This window comes from Chelonus insularis, unplaced genomic scaffold (genome assembly GCF_013357705.1).
Source record: "Chelonus insularis isolate UGA/USDA-ARS -01 unplaced genomic scaffold, ASM1335770v1 contig_93_pilon, whole genome shotgun sequence".
NCBI lineage: Eukaryota > Metazoa > Arthropoda > Insecta > Hymenoptera > Braconidae > Chelonus > Chelonus insularis.
This window is the reverse complement of record NW_023276782.1, coordinates 1,689,826-1,712,647: the sequence shown is the minus strand read 5'-3', so window position 1 is coordinate 1,712,647 and position 22,822 is coordinate 1,689,826. Positions and strand designations below refer to the sequence as shown.

Genomic DNA, 22,822 nt, shown 5'->3' with positions numbered 1-22,822 from the left:
AAAAGAAGATAACTAGGATGTATTGTTATCATCAATTATTTTGAAATAAATTTCCGAAAAAGTCGATTTAAAAATGTCTAACTTGATCTTTTACTCGATTTGTAGTCGTTCGATATAAATTACTTTATTGAAGTAAATATACTACAGTTGAGATTTATATAAAGAATAAAAATCGAGTGAAAAATAACAGGAGATCAGAAATAAAATTATTCTATTTGTGTAGTATTCGAGTCAAAAAAATTGCAATCTTAAAAAAAAACAATAGTTAATTTTCAAAGTGAAAAACTAATCATTGATCTAATTCAAAATAAATATAAATTATTATAAAGAACTGCAAGAAAATTTTCTCTTCAATCTGATAGAAATATAAAAACTCATTATTGAATTTTCTACTCTAGAACTTGACACCATACAATTTTTTTCTTCCCAAAGATTATTTAATAAAAATAATTATTGTCATTGAAAAACATTACAAAGGTTAGCAGTCTATATAATCAGAATTAAAAATTTTCATATGCAATAAAAATAATTGCTGTTAGCCTAATAAATTTTTTTCATTAACTTCACATGAAGAGAAGACAAATTAACACTTATAAAACATAAAATAGAATTAGCATAAAACACACATTATTATACATTGTTACGTTTTATTCGCTGTAAACTATACCCTCTTATCATGTTTTGTTAATCTTTTGAAGTTTTTATGGCCTTCATCGTACTTTTTCAACTTTACCTGCTAACTTGTTTTGAGTTTGACTTTAAACTTCGTGTTGAAGCAACCTTTAGTAAGATTGCTAAATAGACAACTGTTAATTTCTTTCGTTATCAATCTTTTTCTAAAAAGTTAATTAACAAAAGTATTGAAAAATATCTTACGTCATTAATTCATGTGAAAAATAAATAAATAAGAAATTATTAAAATTATTTTCACAATATATAAATATGAAAATTGAAAAGATTTTTTATATGATATTAGGAAGTTTTTTAATATTTATTAATCGAACAGTGACAATTAATCTTCCTCCGAATGAAAATAAATTTTTACCAATTTACTCAATTATATTTTTTTCAAATATTTTGGAAGAATCGAGTGGATGTAGAAATGAAATAAATTTCCTCCAACAGGGATTGAAGGATGAAAAATTATGGAGTTTAAAGAGTATTCTATTGAAATAAATTTATTATTAATGAATTCACTTATTTTTCGTTAAAATCATAACTTGACTATTCATGAATAAAAATTGAAATTTTTTAAAATTAGTTTTAGATTCCAGTGGTGAACCAAGTGCTGGTTTCATTTATGGCAACAATTATTGGCTCGGTTACCAAAGACAATGTATTGATTTAAATAATCATAATTCATTAGAAATAGCACCACATTGGCAACAAAATAACAGCATCTATCGAAATCCTGATGATGAATTTCCTCCATTCGAAGTGAATTATTTTGTAGCACGTTTTCAACATAATAGTACGATCCAATATCATTTTCGAATGAATCATGAAGTAAATAAAATTTGATTTTAATATTCCTTTAAATAAATAAAAGATTTATTTTTAATAAATTGGTCAGGACATTTTATTTTTAGGACTTTGTTTGCCTGCATCATGTACCAAACAAGAATTGGGTACAATCATGGAGAAAATGATTCATGAGAGACAGTTTACGGTAAATAAAATCTACCCTAGTGGATTTAAATTACTCAATGTGCTGGATCTAAAGGACAATTACGAATGGGCATTAGATTGGCATATAATAGCTGTAATGTAAGTAAACCAACCAAATAATAATTTTGAAGCTTGTACATTTTTAGTTATGATAAGGAAATTTAAACATCAAAGTGTAAGTCATAAATTTACTTACGTAAAGTTCAATTTGTCCTAGAAACAAGTATACAATGCCTTGTAGAGTTCTAATCATCACCTTACTCTAAATAAACAGCAATTTAGACAGCTAAGCTAAGTTATGTCTTACATTGAGCACGTGGTTTACTTAAAGCTAATAAATTTTGCTGTTTATGATAAAAACAAAGCAAAGATAAAAGTATTTGTTATGAATAAATTTAAATTTGAATTTTTTATATCATTATATGTGGAGTTTTCTTCAAAAAGGAGAAGTAGTTATTGCTTTTGTTGCTAAAGACTTGCTAGTAATTTTTTTACTCAATATTCTGAGTACAGAGACAGTATTCTACGTTACTTCAATAACTCAAAATTCATTTTGAAAATGCAAGTAAAATGGTAATTATTTTAAATATAGATTAATTTCAGATTCGTTTTGGTGGCAGTATTCGTAATGTCATTTATTGCTACTGGATATGATGTATTTATTCATCAAAAACAATTAAATCGTCTAAAAGTAAAGTCAAGGGATTTTGTGCCTACATCTGAAATAGGTAATTTTATCATCTATTAATTACATTTCTCCTCTTCAATGGAATTATCAATTTAAATCAATATTTGCATCAGCTCTAAAACAAGAGTAATCAATATTTTTATGTAATCTATTTTGAAAAAATATTTGCAAATTAAATTGCTTTGAAAAATAATTTTGATGTAAAATATTCATTCATTTTTAGAATTCCACTCAATTTAAAAAATATTTTCTTGTAATTATTAAGAAAGTTTGACTCGTTAAAATGAATTTTTTTTGGATGTCTTAATATCAACGCAAACCACTGCAGTAATAAGTTTTAAACCTCGAGGGTGTTTTAACAAATTAAAATGAACATTTTCTAAAAAAAATTTTTATGGTGCTAAAAAAAAATAAAATTTTACATTTGAATAATTTTTCATATAAAAATGTCTTTTGTAGACAATAAAACTTTTATATTAATTTTTTATGCTAATATTAATGAGTTAATAATTATATTTTCAGAAATGATCAAAACAAATTCATTAACGAAATCTCAAGAAATTCTTTTGTGTCTTTCTGCCTACACAAATTCAAAAAAACTTTTCAATATTAAAACTGATTCCGATTCTATCGAAGCTATGAATGGGTTAAGATTCATTGGAATGATAGTTTTGATTTACTTACACGTAGGATATTATGGTCTTAGTTTTGCTGACAATGAAATGTGGTTGTGGAGATTACTTGAAAATCTTATGATCGGATCATCGCGAGTCCTAGCATTTTTTGTAGTGGATACATTTTTTTTCTTGAGTGGATTTTTATCAGCATGGTTGCATTTTAAAACTCGTCAAAAAGAGAAACAACAAAGCACTGAAATAAAATCAGCCATGTCAACTTTTTTCGATCGATTTATTAAAAGAATCATAAGGTAGAAAATTTTCATTTGATTTTAAATAAAAATAAATTCTTCGCAATTTTTTTCTTTTTATAGACTGACACCTGTCTATTTGGTAATGATATGTATCACTCAATTGAGTTTTACGTGGGCTACAGCTAATTCGATATTCATTTCATATGATTCACCAGATAATTGTTCCAAGTACTGGTGGAGAAATTTATTATATATTCACAATTTTTTTGGATTAAAATCAATGGTAATAAAAAATATTTAACTATTTTTATCATGTCAAACAATTCTTGTGGCAAAATATTTCTTTCAATATTTCATTTCTTTGAATCTATGTTTTATATTACATCCAACGATAAGTCTTTGCAACAAGACTTTATATTATCAAAGTCAAACAAAATCGCTAAGAAAAGAATCATATTTCCTAGAAATTTAAAAATAAGTTTATGGCTGAGTGAAAACTATTTTAATTTATTTTTTAGTGCATGAGTTGGAGCTGGTATTTATCTAATGACATGCAATTTTATATTGTAGCTCAGATTCTTCTACTTTTATCTGATACGTAAGTCATGTGTATATTTTTGATTCAATAATTTTTGAAATGAATACTAATTATCCTTCATATAATGTAAATATAATTTAGAATTAATTAGCAATAAAAATATGATTTCAGGTACTTCAAATCATCTTGTTTCATATTATTCTCTCTTTTGGGAGCATCAATTCTATTATCTGGATATATTTCATATATTAATAATTTGAGTTATACGTAAGTGTAGGAATATTTCAATTATTTATCCAGCATTGAAATATTTCCTAAATTTATTATTTTGCATTTCATAAAACATGACTTTATTCTGCATTCGTAGATTAGATGATTTCTGGTTCAAAGCTGACATTCATTATTTTCCACCTTGGACACGAATTGCACCCTATATTATTGGAATCATTGCTGGATATTTTTATCAACGAACGAAAGACAAACTAAATATCTCTAAAGTATTGCTTTTATATTCAAAATTTTAATTGCAATATCTAAAATGGCATTAACATTTTGTTTTTATTTCAGAGGACATCATGGTTACTTTGGATTATCAGTTGTATATGTTTATCAACAGTTCTTGTGAGTAGCTCTAGTGGAATTAAATCTATCACATTAACAGCAATTTATCTTGCTTTGAGTAAAACAATATGGGCAATTGGTATCGGTTGGCTCCTGATTGCATGTCAAACTAACAATGCGAGTAAGTATAAACTTCTATTTCTACAATTATGAAGATAACTGTTGGTATGACCAAATAAAATTATATTTAGGATCTTATCTATCATCTTCTATCAAAGTTGTAAAAGTGTGTAAGCTTGGATGTTTTTTGAACCCATTCTGAAATGATTGTTTCATTATTGTATAAAAGAAACTTATTTACTTTTAAATTGATTGATTGTGTTAATAATAAATTGAAGTAAATTTGTTTGCAGGATTAACTAATGAAATACTTTCTTCTAAAATTCTAAAACCACTTGGAAATATGACTTATTGTGCATATCTACTCAACCCTGTTATCATAAACGTAGTGCATCTGATAAGTGAAACTCCAAATCATATAGATATTCCTTCCCTTGTAAGTATAAACTTGAGTAATAATTACCAATACTTTTAATTTTATAATAATTCTGAAAATAGTCTCATTATGACACATGCATTTTTTTAGATGATTTCTACGATTGGATTCGCAGTAATGACGTATTTCTTTGCTTACTTGTTAACTGTAACTGTAGAAATGCCTTACGTGTCAGTTCACAGAATCATCAACAAACCTTGGATCGTAAAAGATGTTTGATTTAAAACGTTAATTAATATTACTATTTATAAATACTAATATTATTATTTTTAAACATTTTGACCGAGATTTAAAATATAATACCCTCCTCGCACCTAGCCTCCTTTTTCCTTACTCCACATGCCTAAGTTACAGACATTGCTTTAATTTTTTAACATATATTTAAATATGAAAATGTTGATCAAAAAAAAATATTTAATCAAAATAAGAATAATAAATAAAAGTCACAACTAAAGGAAAGAAACTAAAAGAGTTCTTTTTTTTTGTTTCAAAGAACTTCTGTTATTTTTACCTGATTTGTTGTTTTCCTCTTTTTCCCCCATCTCATGTAACGATATTTTTGAATGCCTTCTTTTGGACAAAGTAGTCATTACTTTTAGAAATATGGTGTTTTGAAGTATTATCTGTAACCATTTTTTTGTAGCTGTAGTTCATAATCATCCTCAATTCCAACAATAACTTTTGGTTTTACATAAAAGAAAATATAAAAAATTATGCATCACAATACTTTGCATGATTACATTATGGCGCGGCATTTTACTCACATGTAGTAATGTAAGTTTTGGTGATAATGATCAATACAAACATTCTGTAATAGTTGATAAATTCTCATTAGATAGTGATCAAGATTTCAGCATTATCGATACTTATGTATCAAAATATACTGTACATCAACAGCAATCTGAAAGTAATAAAATGTAAAATATTTCGCTTGTTTTGAAAATAAAGTAGTTTTTTTGTAGAATAAACAAAACAGAAACAATTAATTTTTCGAATTTTAAATATCAATTTTTGGTTTATTAGTTTGGTACATATATATATAACCAGACATTTGCAATAGTCATACGAGAAATTTTAGCTCTATCATTATTCATTGAATATAGTCGCTGTTCTCGCGCTTACATCTATATTCAAGTTGACACGCGAAATTGGACTGCACTAGAGTGCCGATTGAAAACAGTCAAGTCATAAATACACAGTTCAACAACCGAATTAGATACAACAAAAGAACTTTTTTAAATAAATAAAAATGTCAGCAAGGTATGATCGTGCAATTACAGTATTTTCACCTGATGGTCATTTACTCCAAGTTGAATATGCTCAAGAAGCTGTACGAAAAGGATCCACAGCGGTAAATCTCCAATTCATACTCCATTCAATGCTATGATAATAAATTCGACTTTGAATAAAAAAATGTTATTTGACATAGAAATTTTATCATTTTTATCAATGTTTTGCTTCTACATCCATTTAAATATCGTGATAATTTTAGTTCATCACAAAATACAATCGTTATTTACAGTTTTCATTTTTATTACAGGTTAGTGTTCGCGGCAATGACGTTGTAGTACTTGGCGTGGAGAAAAAGTCAGTCGCTAAATTACAAGAAGAACGTACAGTACGAAAAATTTGTCTTCTCGATGATCATGTAGTTATGGCATTTGCTGGTTAGTTTTGTTTACTTCAAAAATCGATAAATAATCAATCTCATTTTAATGTTAATATTTGATTATTAAAGGTCTTACTGCTGATGCTAGGGTACTCATTAATCGAGCTCAAATTGAATGTCAGAGTCATAAATTAACCGTTGAAGATCCTGTTACACTCGAGTATATTACTCGTTACATTGCAAGCTTGAAACAAAAATACACTCAAAGTAATGGTAGAAGACCTTTTGGTATATCTTGTCTTCTAGCAGGGTTTGATTATGATGGAACACCACATTTATACCAAACAGAACCATCCGGCATTTATCACGAATGGAAAGTAAGTTGCAGGCAGTTAATTTATAAATCATTGTGGAACGTTTCCTCCACAACTACTATTATTTATTAATTCCTAAATGTTATTAATTAATGTATTGTATACATTGTTTTAGGCTAATGCAACAGGACGTGCCGCTAAAACAGTCAAAGAATTTCTAGAAAAATATTACACTCCAGAAGAAGTAGCAACTGAACGAGGTTCAATAAAACTTGCTATTCGAGCGTTACTCGAAGTCGTTACATCTGGACAAAAGAATTTAGAAATAGCAATTATGCGTCGTGGAAAACCAATGGAAATGTTAGATGTTGATACTATTGGTGAATATGTAACAGAAATTGAAAAAGAGAAAGAAGCCGAAGCCGAAAAAAAGAAACAAAAAAAGTAACTGTATCACGATAATAATTACTTTATTTTTTAAAATATAATAATTGCCTACATTTATTCCATTGATGTTTTTCTTCTATAGCCAAATACCTTTTCATACTTTTATTAATAATTAACAGTATTTTCTGATGAAGAATAAGCATAAAAGAAGAGGAGTATAAATAATTAAAAAATTCTTTATAATTTTCAAATTTTTTTGTCTACAGTGGTAGATTTTTATTCAAACGTTTAATTTATTTGTCTTATGTGGTAAATCATGCTAAAATCAAATAATTAAAAACATTGTTTATAATAAATAATACACTTAAAAATCTATGAGAAAACGGTTTCACAAAGTTTTGATTATTTTTATGTATAGAACAGTTGATAGGAATATTAATCTATATGATAAACTATCTAAAACTTCAACTTGAATTTATACGTAAAAGCTCTTAATTTTTTATTTAATACATTACTTGATATTATTATAGACTCTCAAAGATTTATTTGTGCAACTTGATAAGCTTAAAAAAGTTTCAATACATAGAGATACTTTGAGATGATACAAATTTCTTAAAATGTAATGTATGATATTTTGAGAGTTCGGTATACAGTTATTATTTATTGTTATATAAACAGTTCCTTTTCAACCATCGAAAAATTATTAAAAAAGTTTTTTTACAGTTAAAAATGCCATATTTTATATAATATCTTTCTAATTCACCATTTTTTATCTTTAATTATTTGTAAGAAAATGTGAAAACTTTCAAGCTTTAAAAAAATCTTTTTCTTTTTTTCAATTTGCCTATTAATTACTAAAATTTAGTACTCTATTTTCAATACATATTAGGTATGTTATAAACTAATTTCAAGCTGAAGCAAATAGTAGTAAAAATCAACATAGTTGATATAAAAAATCAATATATTATTATCAATATTATGTTTATTATTATTATTCATAAGTAATAATTATTACTTGGCAGCTAACTTTTATGTTTGTGTATATATTGACGATTAAATGACTAGTATTCATGTATTTAGTCGTACAAGATTAATCGATCAATTTCGGTATACATCGTTAATAATATTCACAAAATTTTGCAATGTCACCAGTAATATGTACAATGTAATTATATGATAACAAAGAAATCATCTGACGCGTAAATTACTCAATAATGATTTATTATTATAGCAGGCTATTTTTATAACTGATATTATTAGCAATTTAGAATACTATTTCAAGACATACTTTATACACATGCAAAACGGTGATTATTATTTATTCTCAACCAATTTATCGATAATTTTTTAATAAACGAATATGTATGTTTATTATGTTAATTTGTGTTTATTGCATTCTTTAATTGGATTGTATTCAATTAATAACAGTTGTAGTAATTAAATATTACTAATAGCACTTTAATTTAATGACTAGATTAAATGAGATACCTGATTTTTTTTGGACAATCAAGTTTATACTTACATATTGTAATACCGTAGAATATGTGACTAATTATTAATACCTATTAAGTTATACATTATTTAGCAGTGAAATCGGGCCAATAGTTTATATGATAACGTTGAGTTGAACCTTCAAAAAGTCTATCTAACCAATTTGGTAGTCCATCCAAAAGCCTGTCTTGATATAGAACACCATTTGGCATCTGTAATTATTAATAGGTACATGTGAATTTAATTGTAATTTTTATATTAAATTTATATGAAAATAAATTAGCTATATAAGCATATATCGATTTAGTTTTTAAATTACATGATCGTTAAGTTACCTCATCTTGAGACACTTCAGAATCACTTGAACTATCAAATCCTATAAATGCTCCGGCTTCTGGATCATTTGATTGACGACTAAAATGTTTCGTAATACGCTCCATACGCTAGATCAAATATTTATTTTAGAGTAAAATAATGTTATATTCATTTAATTCCTTTAATTATTATAGTGTTCTTGCAACCCTTACCTTTGAACCTTTATCTTTGTTAGATTCAGGATGTTTGGCATGATACATACAAAAATATTTTCGATGTCCGTTCAAAGCCAGTACAGTCCCAACACAATTTTTAGGATTAATATTCAAGTCCTTTGGTTCTATCAAGCTTAATGATAATAATTCTTTATACCAATCTAACCCACGTTCAACTAACATGTGGCCAAACATCAACGTTTTATTTTTTCTAAATAATAATATTAATTAAATTATTATAAAATTAATTTCAAAAATATGTATAACGAAATCATCAATTAAGTTACCTATAAGGCCAAACAGCTCGGTGAAATGCTGGAATTAGTTTCAGTCTACTTTGATAGTCAACTAATAATATTATCGTTCGACATCCTGGCTTCAACAATCTAACGAGTCCATTATATTTTTCCGCTCTTAGCTCATGTAACTTTAATTGTGGTTGATTTTGTGTTGATTTTCGGCCTTCTTTAACGTGTCCATGTTTTGATTGTACACTTATTTCTTCTAATTTACTTAAGTAAGACATTCCGTAACCAGCAACTCCAATTAACATTAATGTAGCTATTACAGAAATAAAGGGAAGAATTTGTTCTTTGGAAATATTATCAGAAATATAGTCAACTGCTAAAAGAGCTCTTCCAATAAGACGATCGACTGTTCCTTGAGCATGTTCATCAGCTAATTCTTCAATTTTCGCTGCATATGGCAAGGCTTCAGTATGTCGTAATAAACGTTGAAGAGTTTTTTCTAAATTTCTGCGTGATTCGTTCCATTTCCTTTCATCTTGAGTCGCTTCGAGCCACCCATTAGTTAACCATTCATATTTTAGGTGATTAACATCACGTCGCCAAATAATAACGATGTGTAACAAAGGCTCCATTGGACTTCCTTCACCTGCACTTAAGGCTGCCACAAATTCTGGCTGAGATTCTTTGAAAATGTATGTATATCTTACACGCTCAGGGCTGTAAGGTGATTCTATAGCTGCTTGACGAAATTTGTGTCGTGCTAAATCATGCATTGCACTATTCTGTGAAATTAAAATAGCACATAGACGTTTCTGCGGACGTAACCATTCAGGTGGGCATACAGAATCTAACATTGCTTGATTCGATAGCCGTGGTAGAGTTAGAAAATTGTTATTTGTAATCACATTATGCATTGTCTCACTTGATATGTCTTTCATGCTAACTGATGCCATTGGCTTTTCAAAGTTTTCATTGAATAACAATAAAGTATTTAAATCCTTCGGAATTTTGTACTTCAACAAAATTGTTTCAGTTTCAGGTTTTCCTATCTGTAATTTACATTAATTTAATTTAATTATGAGTAAGTTGGATTATTGTATAAATAAATTGAATAACGAATTTAATGTAAAATATTGATATTAATTAAATTAATGTAAATCGAAGCTTACTTGAACAAATCCAAATGCTACTCGTTCACGATGATGGAAAGCAATAAGTAAATATCTCAATCTCGGTGAATCTCTTTTCTCAAATATTAAAGCACGAATTTTATTATCCACCCAACCAGACAAAAATTTCTCAATATTATCATCATTAATGGTTTGAATTAATTTATATGGAAATTTATTACGAACAAAATCTATAAATAAAATTATAATTAACAACAAGTCTAACTTAACATAGTTGCATAATTTATTTTCAATATGATTGAATAATAATCAGAAGCTTAAAGGTTTTGAGATTTTTTACAAAAGAAATATTAAGAAAAGTTAGACTCAATAAATTTTCAGCTTTAAGATTATTACTGTGTTTGAAAGATAGTACTTACCGACTATTTTTTGAACATTGAATAGTGATTCTTTATAAATACTTGTACGACCATCAATTGTTAACGCAAGACAAGGTAATGAGTGAATACCAACTTTCCGTGCGAAAGCTGCTTCTCGTTCTGCATGAGCAGTAACTAATTTTACTCCAATTGGTTCTAATTCGTCAATCAACCGTCGCCAAGTCGGTTCAACTTGAAGACAAGTGAAGCACCATTCATAATAAAATAATATTAAATGCGGGGTGCGATAACTCCTTGGAATTATTGTATTCTCATATGCCCTAGAAATTATAATTATAAACAGTATTTAGCAAAAATAAATAAAAAGAAAATACATAAACATTACTTTATTAATTAACATACCTAAAAGTTACACTCATTCGGTGAAAGAATGAAACATCACGACTTTGATGATGAAATTTCAAATTTCCACTGAATAATTCCTCTAGAGGATCAGGCATTTGGAAATTAGTGGAACGTCTTTGTCTTCCGGAATTTTCTTCAGTTATGCCATGATTATCATAATTTCTCCTTCTTTCAGGATCAGATAGCAATTCATAAGCTTTTGTTATTTCAACAAATTTATTTTCTGCTGCTGGATGATCCGTTTTGTCTGGATGCCTGGAATAAATAATCATGAGTATAAACACAATAAAATGATCAATCATTGTCATTAATAAAAATAGAGATCAATCTAAAAAATGAAAGATTGTAAACGTACCATTCTTTAACTAGATTTTTATAAGCTTTTCTTATTTCTTGAATAGTAGCACGTCTATTTACTCCTAATATTTGGTAAGGATTTCGTAAAGGTTCTGAAGCCCTACTTGATGGTAAAAGACTAATAATTACTAATGATAGTCCCAAGTAAATAAATAATTTCAGCAAATAAGTCAATTTCGTTTTACTCATGGTAATTTGATGATAATTAATTTGAAATGGAATTTCACGTCTGTCAAAGTAATTGACTATGAATGTTCCATACATTTTTTCAGTTCTCATGAACTCAATAAAACTATCGAATTATCTGTGTTTTTTGGGTTAATGAATTTAGAGTAATTAATTGATATTACTTTGGACACAATTCCATCGATAAACTATTTCATCATTCGTACCAATAAAAACCATATAATATTTGTTGTAGTCTACGTTTATTTTTTTTTCCATTGATACAATCAAACATCTCTTTTTTTTAGATAGTATATAAGCACTGATGAAAAATTTTTAAATATCCGACCAACGCACTACTGGAGAGTGTTGTTTCAATTGTATCATAATTATTTTTCGTTTCACTTTTCAGTAACTATTGTTTTACACCAATCAACTAAGTATGTATAAAAATAGAATAATTATTATTGACACTATTCGGTTCCAATTTTGTTCAAGCTAAGTTTTTGACTTTTTTTCTTAATTATATAAAAAAAATTATTTCAATTGTTTATCAATTGATTTATAAAAAAGTATTTTTCTATAAAAATTTAAAATATGAAATTAATAGCAAAAAAATAGGAGTACAATCTAGGCGCTGTCATCCCCTCAATAAAAAAAAACAATAAATAATGACGAATAAACTTAGCTAATTTTTCTCCGTTTTATGATTCAGTTATTTCAACACTACTTTTCTTTCTTTCAACTGTTAAACTGTAATTTTTTTTCAATTTAAAATCGTATTTATAGATTTTTGGAAAGAATATTAATCATTTTTTATAAAAATATTCGTGTAAATGTCAATGCTGTAATGTACTGAAAAAAATGGTGGTGGTACATAACATATATTTTTTTCTGACGGCGCATGCGTTTGTAAAAATAATGTATAGTAAAACACGTGCCAAATAAATTAGTATCTTTTCTTCCCACTATTTGTAAGCGTATTTACCATAGTTCGATTAACCAAAAAACATCATCGCGGATTTCATTTATATCCAAAGTTGAATTATGTCTTTCTTTGCTGCATTCGTTCAAGTCAATTGAAACGAACCCTGACATAAATATTTTAATAAAAATAAAAATGGCTGGTAATTTTGGTGAAGATGAAATTGGTAAAAAATGGGATCGATGTTTTGCTGATGCTGTCATTAAACTTGGTATTTTTGGAGTCATTTATTTTTACAAAGATTTCGCAAAATTTTCAATGATAGTTATTTTCATTATCACGTTTTTCAGGTGGTGGTATAGTTATTGGATCCGTTTTTTCACTATTATTTTTTAGGAGTAAGTATTATAGATTTTATCTAATTAAATTTATTGCATAATCAATTGCAATAAATGAATACTAATACCTGAATCCACTTCAATTATTTATGATTTCTTTCTTTTTAAATCGTAGAAAAATAGGTCCATGTTATACATTTTGTTAAACATGATTTTGAATGAAAATTCAGTTATTAATAACAAATTTTTACAGGAAAATGGCCCATCATAACTGGTGCTGGTTTTGGATTGGGTATGGCATATTCAAATTGTGAGCAAGATTTAAATTCTATGTTACATTATAAACCTAAAAATCACAAATGTGACCACTGTACATGAGATTTTATTTAAATGATAAGTAAAATAATTATGTCAGCGATCTTAGAAATAAATATCTATTAAATATTATTCTCCGTTAAAATAGTGTGTTGAATAATACACATTATTCACGTTGTAACATTTTGGAGCAGTATGAGTATTTGTTTCTGTTAATAATAAAGTGTATTTAATTAATTTATTGATGAAAAAGCTATAAGAGTAAGATCATGATTTGTTTTTCTTTCGAGTTATGATTTTTATAAAGAATAATAGCTAAACTGCTTTTCAATGATGATCAAAAGTAAATTACTTATTTTTTCTACTCCAATAATTAGCTGGTTGTTTTTGTTATAAATAGATTATTATATCAAATTATTGGGTAAAGAAAAATACTTTATAAAAATGCATTAAAAATATTTATAATTCACGTGATAATTACAGTCATTTTTTTTACTACTCATAATTATTATCTGTAATTGCCATACTTTCTGAAGATTCTAAATTAAATTCTGTACCTAAAGAATTATCATTATTAAAAGATAATGAAGCAAGATTTTTAGAAACCAAATCTAAAGTTGGTGCACTTGGATGAATGATTTTTTCTAACTCTGCTAAACCAATTCTTGCTTCTTCTTGTATACAAATTTCTTCGTCTTTTATAGCAAAATTGAAAAGTTGAACAGCATATGTCCTGGGAGTTGGTACATGTGGATGTGGATTCATTAGAATACCTTTGAGAGCTTGTATAAGATTTAGTCGACATTTTGCATTTGTTTTATAAGGATTACCTTCTTCATTTTCTAAATATACATCATATAGTAGACTTACAATCATTTTATGAGATTTCTGTAAACATAAATTTAAATTAATAATTATTTCCATCTCTTTTATGTTAAAAATAAGCAACTTATTACTTACTTCATAAAATGATGGTGATAATAAAAGTCCTGTGTTGTAGAACATGTCTTTTAATACACATAATGCATTTATACATAAATCTGTATTGGTTATGGATTTTTCATCACTGGAAGTCGTAGGATTTTTTTCAAAATAAGTGCTATGTGATTTTTTTGAATTCTTTTTTGATGATTCATTATTCTTAACTGTTAATGAAACTTGGCATTTTTCTGGTGTAATATCTTTAAAAATGATTGGAAATATATGATGAGAAATCATTTCAATTCCGGATTTTCTTCCAAGAGTATTTAACCATAGTGAAAGACTTTTATAGACACAGATTTTGAGATTTAGAAAAGGTTTAATTCCATGTATTGTTGTATGTTTTTCACCATAATCATTTATCCATTTTAAACTTTGAACGTGAAGATTAAGAATCTCTTTGGCTGCTGGAATTAGATGGCAAGAAAAACTTTTGCCAATACATTTTTTAAAAATTAATTCTCAATATTATGTGTAAATGAAAAAGTTTTTTTTTAAAACTTACCCTTCTATTAATCTTTCTAGTATATGGAATAATTGGATATGTAATTTTGGTATAATAATAACTAAGAACTGATTTTTTAACAAATCATTTTGACGTAAGACAACTGGTGTAATTGCTAATCCTCGACATAATAATCTAAGGATATCATCAGAGTCAACAGAATTTTCGCCTCCACAACCTCTGTAAAAAATACTGATTGTTTATTAAAGAATTAAAAAAAAATACTCGCAATAGAAAAAAAAAACAAATTATTACCGTAACATTGTTGATAAATAAATACTCAAATTTTTAAATCGCTGTTCCAATGAAAAATAGAAATTCAAAAATATTGTCTTCAGGTAAGTCAGGTAGTTTTAAAGAATTATCTGTATCTTCATCATCAAAATCCAACACATTAGAAAATAAATTATTAATTATACAATGTAGACTATTACAAAGTAACTTTTCATGGTAAGTCCAACAATTATAAGATGAATAACTGGAAGGAATTTTGAATGATTTTTTAATAGCTCTATTGAGCACAGAAAAACAATTGGCACTTGCTTGAACTAAATTTTCGTCTTCAGAATCAATGCAACGAAATATAAAATCATTTATTAAAGTCTGTAAAAGGAGATGAAAGTATTTTAAAATAAAATTTAATAGTTACTTTAATAATTGATTAACAATGATCAATGAATTACCTGGAATTTTTCAGTTGGTTCTTTATAATAATAAAGTAAAATAACCAATGGGTAAAAAATAAAAGATCCTTTTTCAGTAGGATCTATTTGAGTGATAACTGAAACTAATTGTTTTACATGATGAAGAGATATTTCTTTTTGAACTTCAGGAATTTTTTTGCAGAGCTTCAATAAATTTCCTAAGACTTGGCATGTTAACATCAACTCATCATCATTAGTGTGGGCACTTTCCAATACTTGAGTAATTTTTGTAATCCACAATAAGCTGTATTTTGTTAGGATATCTTTAGAAAATGTAGATATAATATTGGAAATAATATTGAATCCTTCAATTCTCGTTTCAGCTTTATTTAAGTAAGTATTAATTTTAGAAATAATTTCATTCTCCAATGTAGCTTTCTGTTGAAGGAAACAATGTTTTTTAAAGAATTGTCTAATACATATAAAAATATTTAGAGATAAATATACATCGAATGTTTTGTACTCACCTCTGCTATTAATAATGGAGAATCCGGTTCATTTATTAATAAATTCAAAATAAATTCATCATATTGAAATGAACTTTCTTCCATAAATTCCACATTATTTGATTCTTGGGCCATTTTTCATCAATGTTTCAAAATTATAACCACGTGCTCTGATCGTAAATAATTCAAATTATACATATGTCTGTATGCACTATAGATGCACAATAAGCTATAGTTTGTTTGTCGAAAGATCCAACATCGGAATTTCGTTAAAAAGTAGCAGTTTCTTTTTTCGTAAAACAACGATCAAATTTAAACTCAATAATTGATATTATTTATTTTCGATAACCATGAAATAATAAAAACAATAATTAACCTAATTAAATTAAAAAAATTAATGAATCTAATGTAATTATTCATTTCATTATTAAAATAAAAAAATAAAGCATGCAATTAACTTTTCTATTTTACATAAACATTTAAATTTAACTTAATTAATTGTTTATTTTGATTTTAATAACACTTTAAATCATAGTTTGCCAAACAAATTGGTTATGTTGAAAAATAAAAAATATATTGAGGATGGGATATTGAATAAAAACAGATTATCGATCGTTGAATTTTGATTTTATTTCCGATATTATAATGCACAATATTTTTCGATTTTGAGTTTTAAAATTTGCTTAACCACATACAATTTCGAAATTTTCACATCAAAGTTTTGATTAACAAAATTAATTAAGACTTGGACGCACTTCGAAAATGCTCCTGGACAATTAGCATTTTATAGAGGTACATTCTACAATTTTGTATCTTTGTCATTTTTGTTAAAATTTATATATTTTTAAGTGATTTTTCCCTTCATTTTGTTTCAACTATTGTTGAGTATTCATCCTCTTTTTGTTTTTCTTAATAAATAGAATTTAAACATATTACTGTACAGTAAACAATTATTGTTAATTTGTATGTTGTTATAATATCTCATGAATGTTTTGATCTATCTCGTGTTTTCTGAGTTATTATCGTAGACAAATAAATAGAATTTTCATATATCTATTTCATTTTTCCCGTGTATATATATATATTTTTATATAATATATTAATATATCAATATTTTATTTTCATTTCTTTTTTATTTTTCATTCTCTCTCAAAACAACTCTTCATTATGAACTATACATTCGATTATGGAGGAAAGGTCAGCCATACAATTTTCATTTTTCCATTCTCGTTCACTTTACTCCATTTATTATTATAATAAGAATTAAAAAAGATTTACATAGGAAGTTTCAATACAATTGAGAGCCAGTTAACTGTAATTTTTTTTCCTCTTTCCTCTTTTATTTTTTGAGCGTTTTAACTGTTTTGGAGTTTTTTTTTTTGTATTAAGAGTTACTTTTACTCAAAATACGATAAATATTCAATATTTAAAAAATTAATTTATCTTTAAAAACTATATTTTGAATAAAAAATGAATTATCAATATTTGAGTTAAAAAATTTTATACTTTATCTTTTTTATGATTTTGCTGATAAAAAAAGTATTAGTTTGAACCGAAAAATTGATTCCTTAAAATATTTTTGAGTTTCTAAGCTTCAAGTTTAGGCCTATAAATTAGAAAAAAAAACTTGTTCTCAATACTGTTTGGGCCCATCCTTCCATTGACATTGTATAGTAGTAACAACTAGTGAACTTCAACTTCTATTAGGACTTGACAATATAAGTTGGCCTAGAATGATTTGATCGTAAAAACAGATAGGCCGAAACATCCAAAAGTCGAACATTTATTACACTCAAGAGAATAAATAAATCACCCTATTCCAATTTTTAAATGAAAGTAGTCAATTTCTCAGCATGTCCCTATTTATTCAAGTTTTACGAGAAGAAAATACCCTCATAAAAAATAAAAATAAAGATAACTGTAACCTTTAGAGCTTGTTATATTTAAAATCTGTGTCAAATCAATTCGATTTGTAACTTTATTTACATTGTAAAGGTTTTTTAAAACTTTTCCGCTAATCAATTCAAAATCGATAACTAATACTTTTATCAGCAAAAAGTCTTTCAAAAATATAAATAATAAAAATAATTACTTAAAATAACCTATTGGTTTACAATTCTACATTTATAATTTTAAAAATCACAACTGGATTGAACATTGGTTGAGCAGATATATAGAAGTATTATAAAATAAATCACAGAATGATGAAACTGGCTCATCAATTTTGAATTTCTTAATTTAATAACTTGGAAGATCATCCTTTGGCAATTGATATTTCATGACGATTGAAATGCTCATTGTATTTCTTAATGAAAATTCATAATCTTTCTTCCCCGTTATTATGAAAGACAAGTAAAATTACAAGACATTACACGATGAGCAAAGATCTTGACTAACTAATATTAACATTACATTTTATTTACAATGAGTGTGATTAACTGGGTATCATCACCGCGACACTTTCAAGGAGTATGTAAGATAAGATATACCATTGTAAAACCTTGATATCTGCAGAAGTCGTGGTGTTTTTTTTTATATTATACTTTAACCCAGCGATCAAAATACTTTCGAAAACGTTCGAATTAATGGACAGACTTGATCAGAATAATCAGCAAGAATCAATTGTTAATCATCACTTATTCTTGCTGTTTTAATTCCATAATAAATAAAATGTTAATATTTTTCAGGTGATCTATCATTTTTTTCTATTGACACAAATGTGCCTGATTCTAAAATATTACTTCTTGTTTCAAAGAAAACTAAATACTATTTAAAAACATTTCTTTTTTGTTTATAGTCGTGCGTACAGATCAATTTTTTTCATTATTCATTTTATTTATCACTATGCACTTGAGCAAATAATCGCTCGTCTCGTAATTTAAACGATCCGTATAACTTTTTTCAATGCAATAAAGGTACCTATAATATAATATCTACTTTTGTAAATTATCATTTTTCATGTACGTCTTTCAAAGATTTACATTTGGCACTGAATTAACGAGTCAATCTCGAAATTTGCAATTTGCGCGTTTCATTCGCTTTTCTTTAAGACTTGAATTATTATTTAATCAATTCAAACTTTTATTTACAATCCAATACAAAATTCAAGCTCAACCATTTCATAAAAACATTTTTTCATTTAATTAAATATTTTAGCTCTTTTAAAACCTATACCAGATTTCTTTAAAAATTTTTCTTTACTATTTCATTCAGTAAATAGAAGACATGAATTTTGGCACATTCTTCATTGTTTTAATCTAATCTTAGCTATTCATCACAGTGGATCTTCGTGAATAACCGCGCCGTGATACTGTTTCCCCTTGAGCTTCGCATTCTCTTTTCACTCTATCGATTATATCAGCTACTAGTTTTTCCTCTTTTTCTCTTTGTTGTTCCCAATCAGGTCCTTTCCCCATCTGAAAATTATCATGATTAGCCAATGATTCCATAAATTACCGATATTATTTATAAGATCCAGTTATCAGAATGAATATAATTAATAACTTAGAGAATGAAACTAATTTAAAATATGAATAAAAATAATGAATGAACATTCTATTTTGCTAAGTAGAAATTGAATTATGTTTTATCGATGTTTAAAAGAAGATTAATAAAATTTGTATATAACAAACAGCTAATTCATATTAAATATTGAAAGTTTTGTTTTGATGATTAATTATTAATAGAAAGTATCATCAACTACAAAATCATATTATATTTGTAAATATTTCAGACTTAATGGACTTCAGATATTTATTTCATAATGTAGCAACGAGATTGTAAATGAAAGTATTTTTTCTTATTTTATTGCGACAGGTTTGAAGAAAAAAATTCTGTGATAGATAAATGTTTACTTAAGATTAGAAAAATTTTAAGTGATATTGATAAAACTTACAATGTATTATTTAGTGTTAATTTCATTTGTAAAAGAAAGTACAAGGTAATTTACTTAAGAAATAAGGAATTCTAGATTATTAATAATGAATTAAAGATTAAGTTTTATTTTGAAACACGAATTAAATGAAAAATTTATAAAATACTCAAATCATTAATGTAATATGTATGAAATGAACAGTTGTCAAGTATGATTAGAAAAGAATGAAAAAAATTCTCAGACAACTGGTTCATAAATTAAAACTGATAAGAAAAAATACAAACGTCAGACGTTCTTCTAGTTTTCTTATTAGTCAGCTCCTCTCTGTTTTCGTCATTCTCGTTGTCAGAATGCCTGGAGCTTAGGTGACCAATGTAGCCCTTTCGAGACTTGAAGTAGGCGTTGCAACTGTGACATTTAAAAAGTGGAGCTGGCTGTGCCACTTGGGTAGACACATGTAGTTTGTACTTGTGACGATACCACCGCGTTCGTGAAGGTAGCACCTCACCGCACCACTTGCAGACGACGGAACCGTCGTTTTGAATGAGGTATTCCAGCAGCTTGTAAAACAACGTTATTGATTTTTTTCTTTTTCTCTAGGATTCAACACTTCTCTTTGTCCACGTGTAGGTAGTGTGTTCATGTCTCTTCAATCCTTCTTCCATTTTTTTAAATAAAAAGTTGAACGAAGCCAATAAAGAAAAAATAATTTTGTAAAAAAGTTTTGACTGTTTTAGAAAAATTTTGTTCGTCTTTTTTTTTCTGTTTGTTTGAATCATTTTTTATTGAACAAATGATAAATAAATTTTAGCCAAATTAAAATTTTGGATAAATTTCTATCTGTGATATTTGTTATGATTATTTATGTTAAATTCGCCAATATTTTATTCTAACGCAACGTTTGCGGCTGGTAGTAGTGATACAACCAACCTGTTTTCTCACTTCCGGCTCGGTATCACTGGCTTCAGACTTAGGTACCAATAGATCTGGACTGCGGTCATCTTCTTGATCTGTAAGGAAGTGAATACCGCTAACCATCCGCTCAGCTTTGATGAAAGAACCGTTGGTACTTGGTTCAACTCCAGCACCATTTTCTCCACCACCATCATCACCACCTTCATCTCCACCACCGTCGCTAATTACTCCAGGACCGTTTGAAGTATCTGTAGAAGTGTCCTCTCGACATGTTGGCAACGTGCAAATTTCAAAAGTTATGTCTGATGGCAGGTTTGGAAGTAAATCTGGAATAATGGATGAGAAAAGGCAAAAGATTTGTTAGTAAAAGTTATAGTTATTAATAATGATTAATTACAAGCTTAAATTGATAGGAAGTAGAAGAGGAAATGATGAAGGGATTTATAATAGACAATAACCCAATTTTTAATTCATTATTCATTAAAGTATATTATTGTTTCATTTTTTTTTTTAAAACGAAGGATGTGCTCGTAGATACAAGAAAACGCTCGGTCGGGTAGACTATTGCAATGTATATCACAAAGAGTTACAAAGAATCTACTATTAAATAAAAACAAATAAGGAAACATAATAATTATAAATTTTCATCTTTTCAAATCGCCACTAGACACCAAAGTCATAGGTACGCGAGTACATACATATTTACTTTCATAAATCACGCTTCGACCGATAATAATTGTATTCTTTTTTTTTTATTTCATTATTTATGTTTCTTTATTATTTATAAACCGCTGTTAAACTTTTTAAGTCCATCCACTACATCAATGGTAGATGTACAACATAAAATAACATAATATAATATATATAAAATATATTTATATATAATTAATATAATTTTTTACTTGTAACTGATAATCGTCCATATAACATCTACCTCGATGGATTTTTTTGTCTTCGATACTCATCCTTTAACGATGGATATCAATTCATTAATTTTTTTATTATTTTTACATTATTAGAATTTATTTCAGTGCTTTACGTGTCAATTAAAATAAACATTGCTTTTTTTTTTTTTAATTAAGTGATTATAATAGTGCAATATACTATTTTTCATAATTTAAATTTGTTTAAATTATTGTATCTTCCCGGTCGTTGCGATGGTGAATTAGTGAACAATACGTGCGCACAAAAATTATTTCTATTAATATTAATAGTTACAATAATAATTTTATTAATAATAATAACAAATAGTTATTGAAACTTCATCAATAATGTTCTTTTTTTTTATTCTCGCATCCAATTATATCACTCTAATCTCTAAATATTTATTACTTTGAGTACGTTAATACAATTATCGTGACTAATCAACGAATGAAATTCGTTGAAACTGTAACGACTTATTAATGTTTTTTAATGAAAATATATAAAGAAAAAAAAAAAAAGATGATAAATTTTTTTTGTTAAACCAAATCACTATCAGTGAACAATAAAGTAATCGTTCGACGATAAATACATTTTTTTTTTTTTTTTTCAATCTATAATTGTAAAGGAAGATATTTAATTATGTAAAGTCTTAGAGGAGTGCAATGTTTATAGAAAAAAGTATAACTTGCACTTTTTGAATCACTATACATTTTTTTGTTTAAATCAACGTTAAATAAAATATTTGCATCATGTATATTATAATATTTGATATTTCATAATCATGTGCCATAATTAATGTTTTTATTTTCTAAATATATAATATGTGCGTTTGTATTATTCATCTATTTAATAATAATAAAGCCTAAATGCTTAACTACCGCGTACTAGAACCCGATGTTATAATCATTTGTTTATAAGTAAAATAATAAATCTTATATCATTAATATTAATCGCAGATAGTAAATGTAATAATAATAATAGTAGTAATAATAATAAT

The 22,822-nt window shown here is 26.7% G+C and overlaps 6 protein-coding genes across 11 annotated transcripts in view; 3 read left to right on the top strand and 3 right to left on the bottom strand.

Annotated features, from left to right (window-relative positions):
* The first annotated feature begins 703 nt into the window (after window positions 1-703).
* Window positions 704-5,275, top strand: LOC118072486 (nose resistant to fluoxetine protein 6-like). Its single transcript, XM_035092393.1, has 13 exons — window positions 704-785; window positions 1,007-1,159; window positions 1,262-1,506; window positions 1,574-1,767; window positions 2,272-2,396; window positions 2,879-3,284; window positions 3,348-3,510; window positions 3,746-3,825; window positions 3,937-4,032; window positions 4,133-4,262; window positions 4,333-4,507; window positions 4,740-4,882; window positions 4,973-5,275. Exons 1-13 carry the CDS (start codon window positions 704-706, stop codon window positions 5,099-5,101), a joined length of 2,121 nt encoding a protein of 706 aa, XP_034948284.1. The 3' UTR covers window positions 5,102-5,275.
* A 654-nt stretch (window positions 5,276-5,929) lies between these two features.
* On the top strand, window positions 5,930-7,309 carry LOC118072477 (proteasome subunit alpha type-7-1-like). Its single transcript, XM_035092382.1, has 4 exons — window positions 5,930-6,233; window positions 6,423-6,549; window positions 6,621-6,868; window positions 6,981-7,309. The coding sequence occupies exons 1-4, from the start codon at window positions 6,132-6,134 to the stop codon at window positions 7,251-7,253; spliced, it is 750 nt and encodes a 249-aa protein (XP_034948273.1). The 5' UTR covers window positions 5,930-6,131; the 3' UTR covers window positions 7,254-7,309.
* An 847-nt stretch (window positions 7,310-8,156) lies between these two features.
* l(3)80Fg (dnaJ homolog subfamily C member 16 l(3)80Fg) lies at window positions 8,157-12,756 on the bottom strand. Its single transcript, XM_035092353.1, has 9 exons — window positions 12,126-12,756; window positions 11,732-12,037; window positions 11,374-11,631; window positions 11,011-11,291; window positions 10,631-10,821; window positions 9,501-10,510; window positions 9,211-9,424; window positions 9,019-9,126; window positions 8,157-8,895 (listed from the first exon to the last, which is right to left on the bottom strand). Exons 2-9 carry the CDS (start codon window positions 12,010-12,012, stop codon window positions 8,770-8,772), a joined length of 2,469 nt encoding a protein of 822 aa, XP_034948244.1. The 5' UTR covers window positions 12,013-12,037; window positions 12,126-12,756; the 3' UTR covers window positions 8,157-8,769.
* Window positions 12,757-12,875: 119 nt separating this feature from the next.
* Window positions 12,876-13,717, top strand: LOC118072492 (MICOS complex subunit Mic10-like). The gene is made up of 3 exons (XM_035092400.1): window positions 12,876-13,094; window positions 13,174-13,221; window positions 13,415-13,717. Exons 1-3 carry the CDS (start codon window positions 13,019-13,021, stop codon window positions 13,537-13,539), a joined length of 249 nt encoding a protein of 82 aa, XP_034948291.1. The 5' UTR covers window positions 12,876-13,018; the 3' UTR covers window positions 13,540-13,717.
* Window positions 13,718-13,952: 235 nt separating this feature from the next.
* On the bottom strand, window positions 13,953-16,359 carry LOC118072491 (proline-, glutamic acid- and leucine-rich protein 1). Its single transcript, XM_035092399.1, is given in 7 exon segments — window positions 13,953-14,364; window positions 14,437-14,887; window positions 14,963-15,142; window positions 15,218-15,279; window positions 15,281-15,565; window positions 15,646-16,044; window positions 16,134-16,359. Coding segments are annotated over 7 exon segments (1,884 nt in total). The 5' UTR covers window positions 16,248-16,359; the 3' UTR covers window positions 13,953-13,971.
* A 373-nt stretch (window positions 16,360-16,732) lies between these two features.
* ttk (zinc finger and BTB domain-containing protein ttk) overlaps window positions 16,733-22,822 on the bottom strand; it is a 41,947-nt gene continuing 35,857 nt past the window's right edge. For all 6 annotated transcript variants that reach the window (XM_035092270.1, XM_035092266.1, XM_035092271.1 and 3 more), the window contains 3 exons: window positions 20,917-21,227; window positions 20,271-20,546; window positions 16,733-19,528 (listed from right to left, as the gene is read on the bottom strand). In XM_035092270.1, coding sequence (XP_034948161.1) covers window positions 19,376-19,528; window positions 20,271-20,546; window positions 20,917-21,227 — 740 coding nt within the window. In that variant the 3' untranslated portion in view covers window positions 16,733-19,375. The remainder of the gene's footprint in view (window positions 19,529-20,270; window positions 20,547-20,916; window positions 21,228-22,822) is intronic.

Excerpts from the sequence above, each read along its gene's own strand:
- LOC118072492 (XM_035092400.1), top strand. The coding sequence starts at position 13,019 with ATGGCTGGTAATTTTGGTGAAGATGAAATTGGTAAAAAATGGGATCGA. Across the intron at positions 13,095-13,173 it reads TGATGCTGTCATTAAACTTG|GTGGTGGTATAGTTATTGGA; the intron begins GTATTTTTGGAG and ends CACGTTTTTCAG. Across the intron at positions 13,222-13,414 it reads TTCACTATTATTTTTTAGGA|GAAAATGGCCCATCATAACT; the intron begins GTAAGTATTATA and ends AAATTTTTACAG.
- LOC118072486 (XM_035092393.1), top strand. The coding sequence starts at position 704 with ATGGCCTTCATCGTACTTTTTCAACTTTACCTGCTAACTTGTTTTGAG. Across the intron at positions 1,768-2,271 it reads TGGCATATAATAGCTGTAAT|ATTCGTTTTGGTGGCAGTAT; the intron begins GTAAGTAAACCA and ends GATTAATTTCAG. Across the intron at positions 2,397-2,878 it reads TGTGCCTACATCTGAAATAG|AAATGATCAAAACAAATTCA; the intron begins GTAATTTTATCA and ends TTATATTTTCAG.
- LOC118072477 (XM_035092382.1), top strand. The coding sequence starts at position 6,132 with ATGTCAGCAAGGTATGATCGTGCAATTACAGTATTTTCACCTGATGGT. Across the intron at positions 6,234-6,422 it reads TACGAAAAGGATCCACAGCG|GTTAGTGTTCGCGGCAATGA; the intron begins GTAAATCTCCAA and ends TTTTTATTACAG. Across the intron at positions 6,869-6,980 it reads GCATTTATCACGAATGGAAA|GCTAATGCAACAGGACGTGC; the intron begins GTAAGTTGCAGG and ends ACATTGTTTTAG.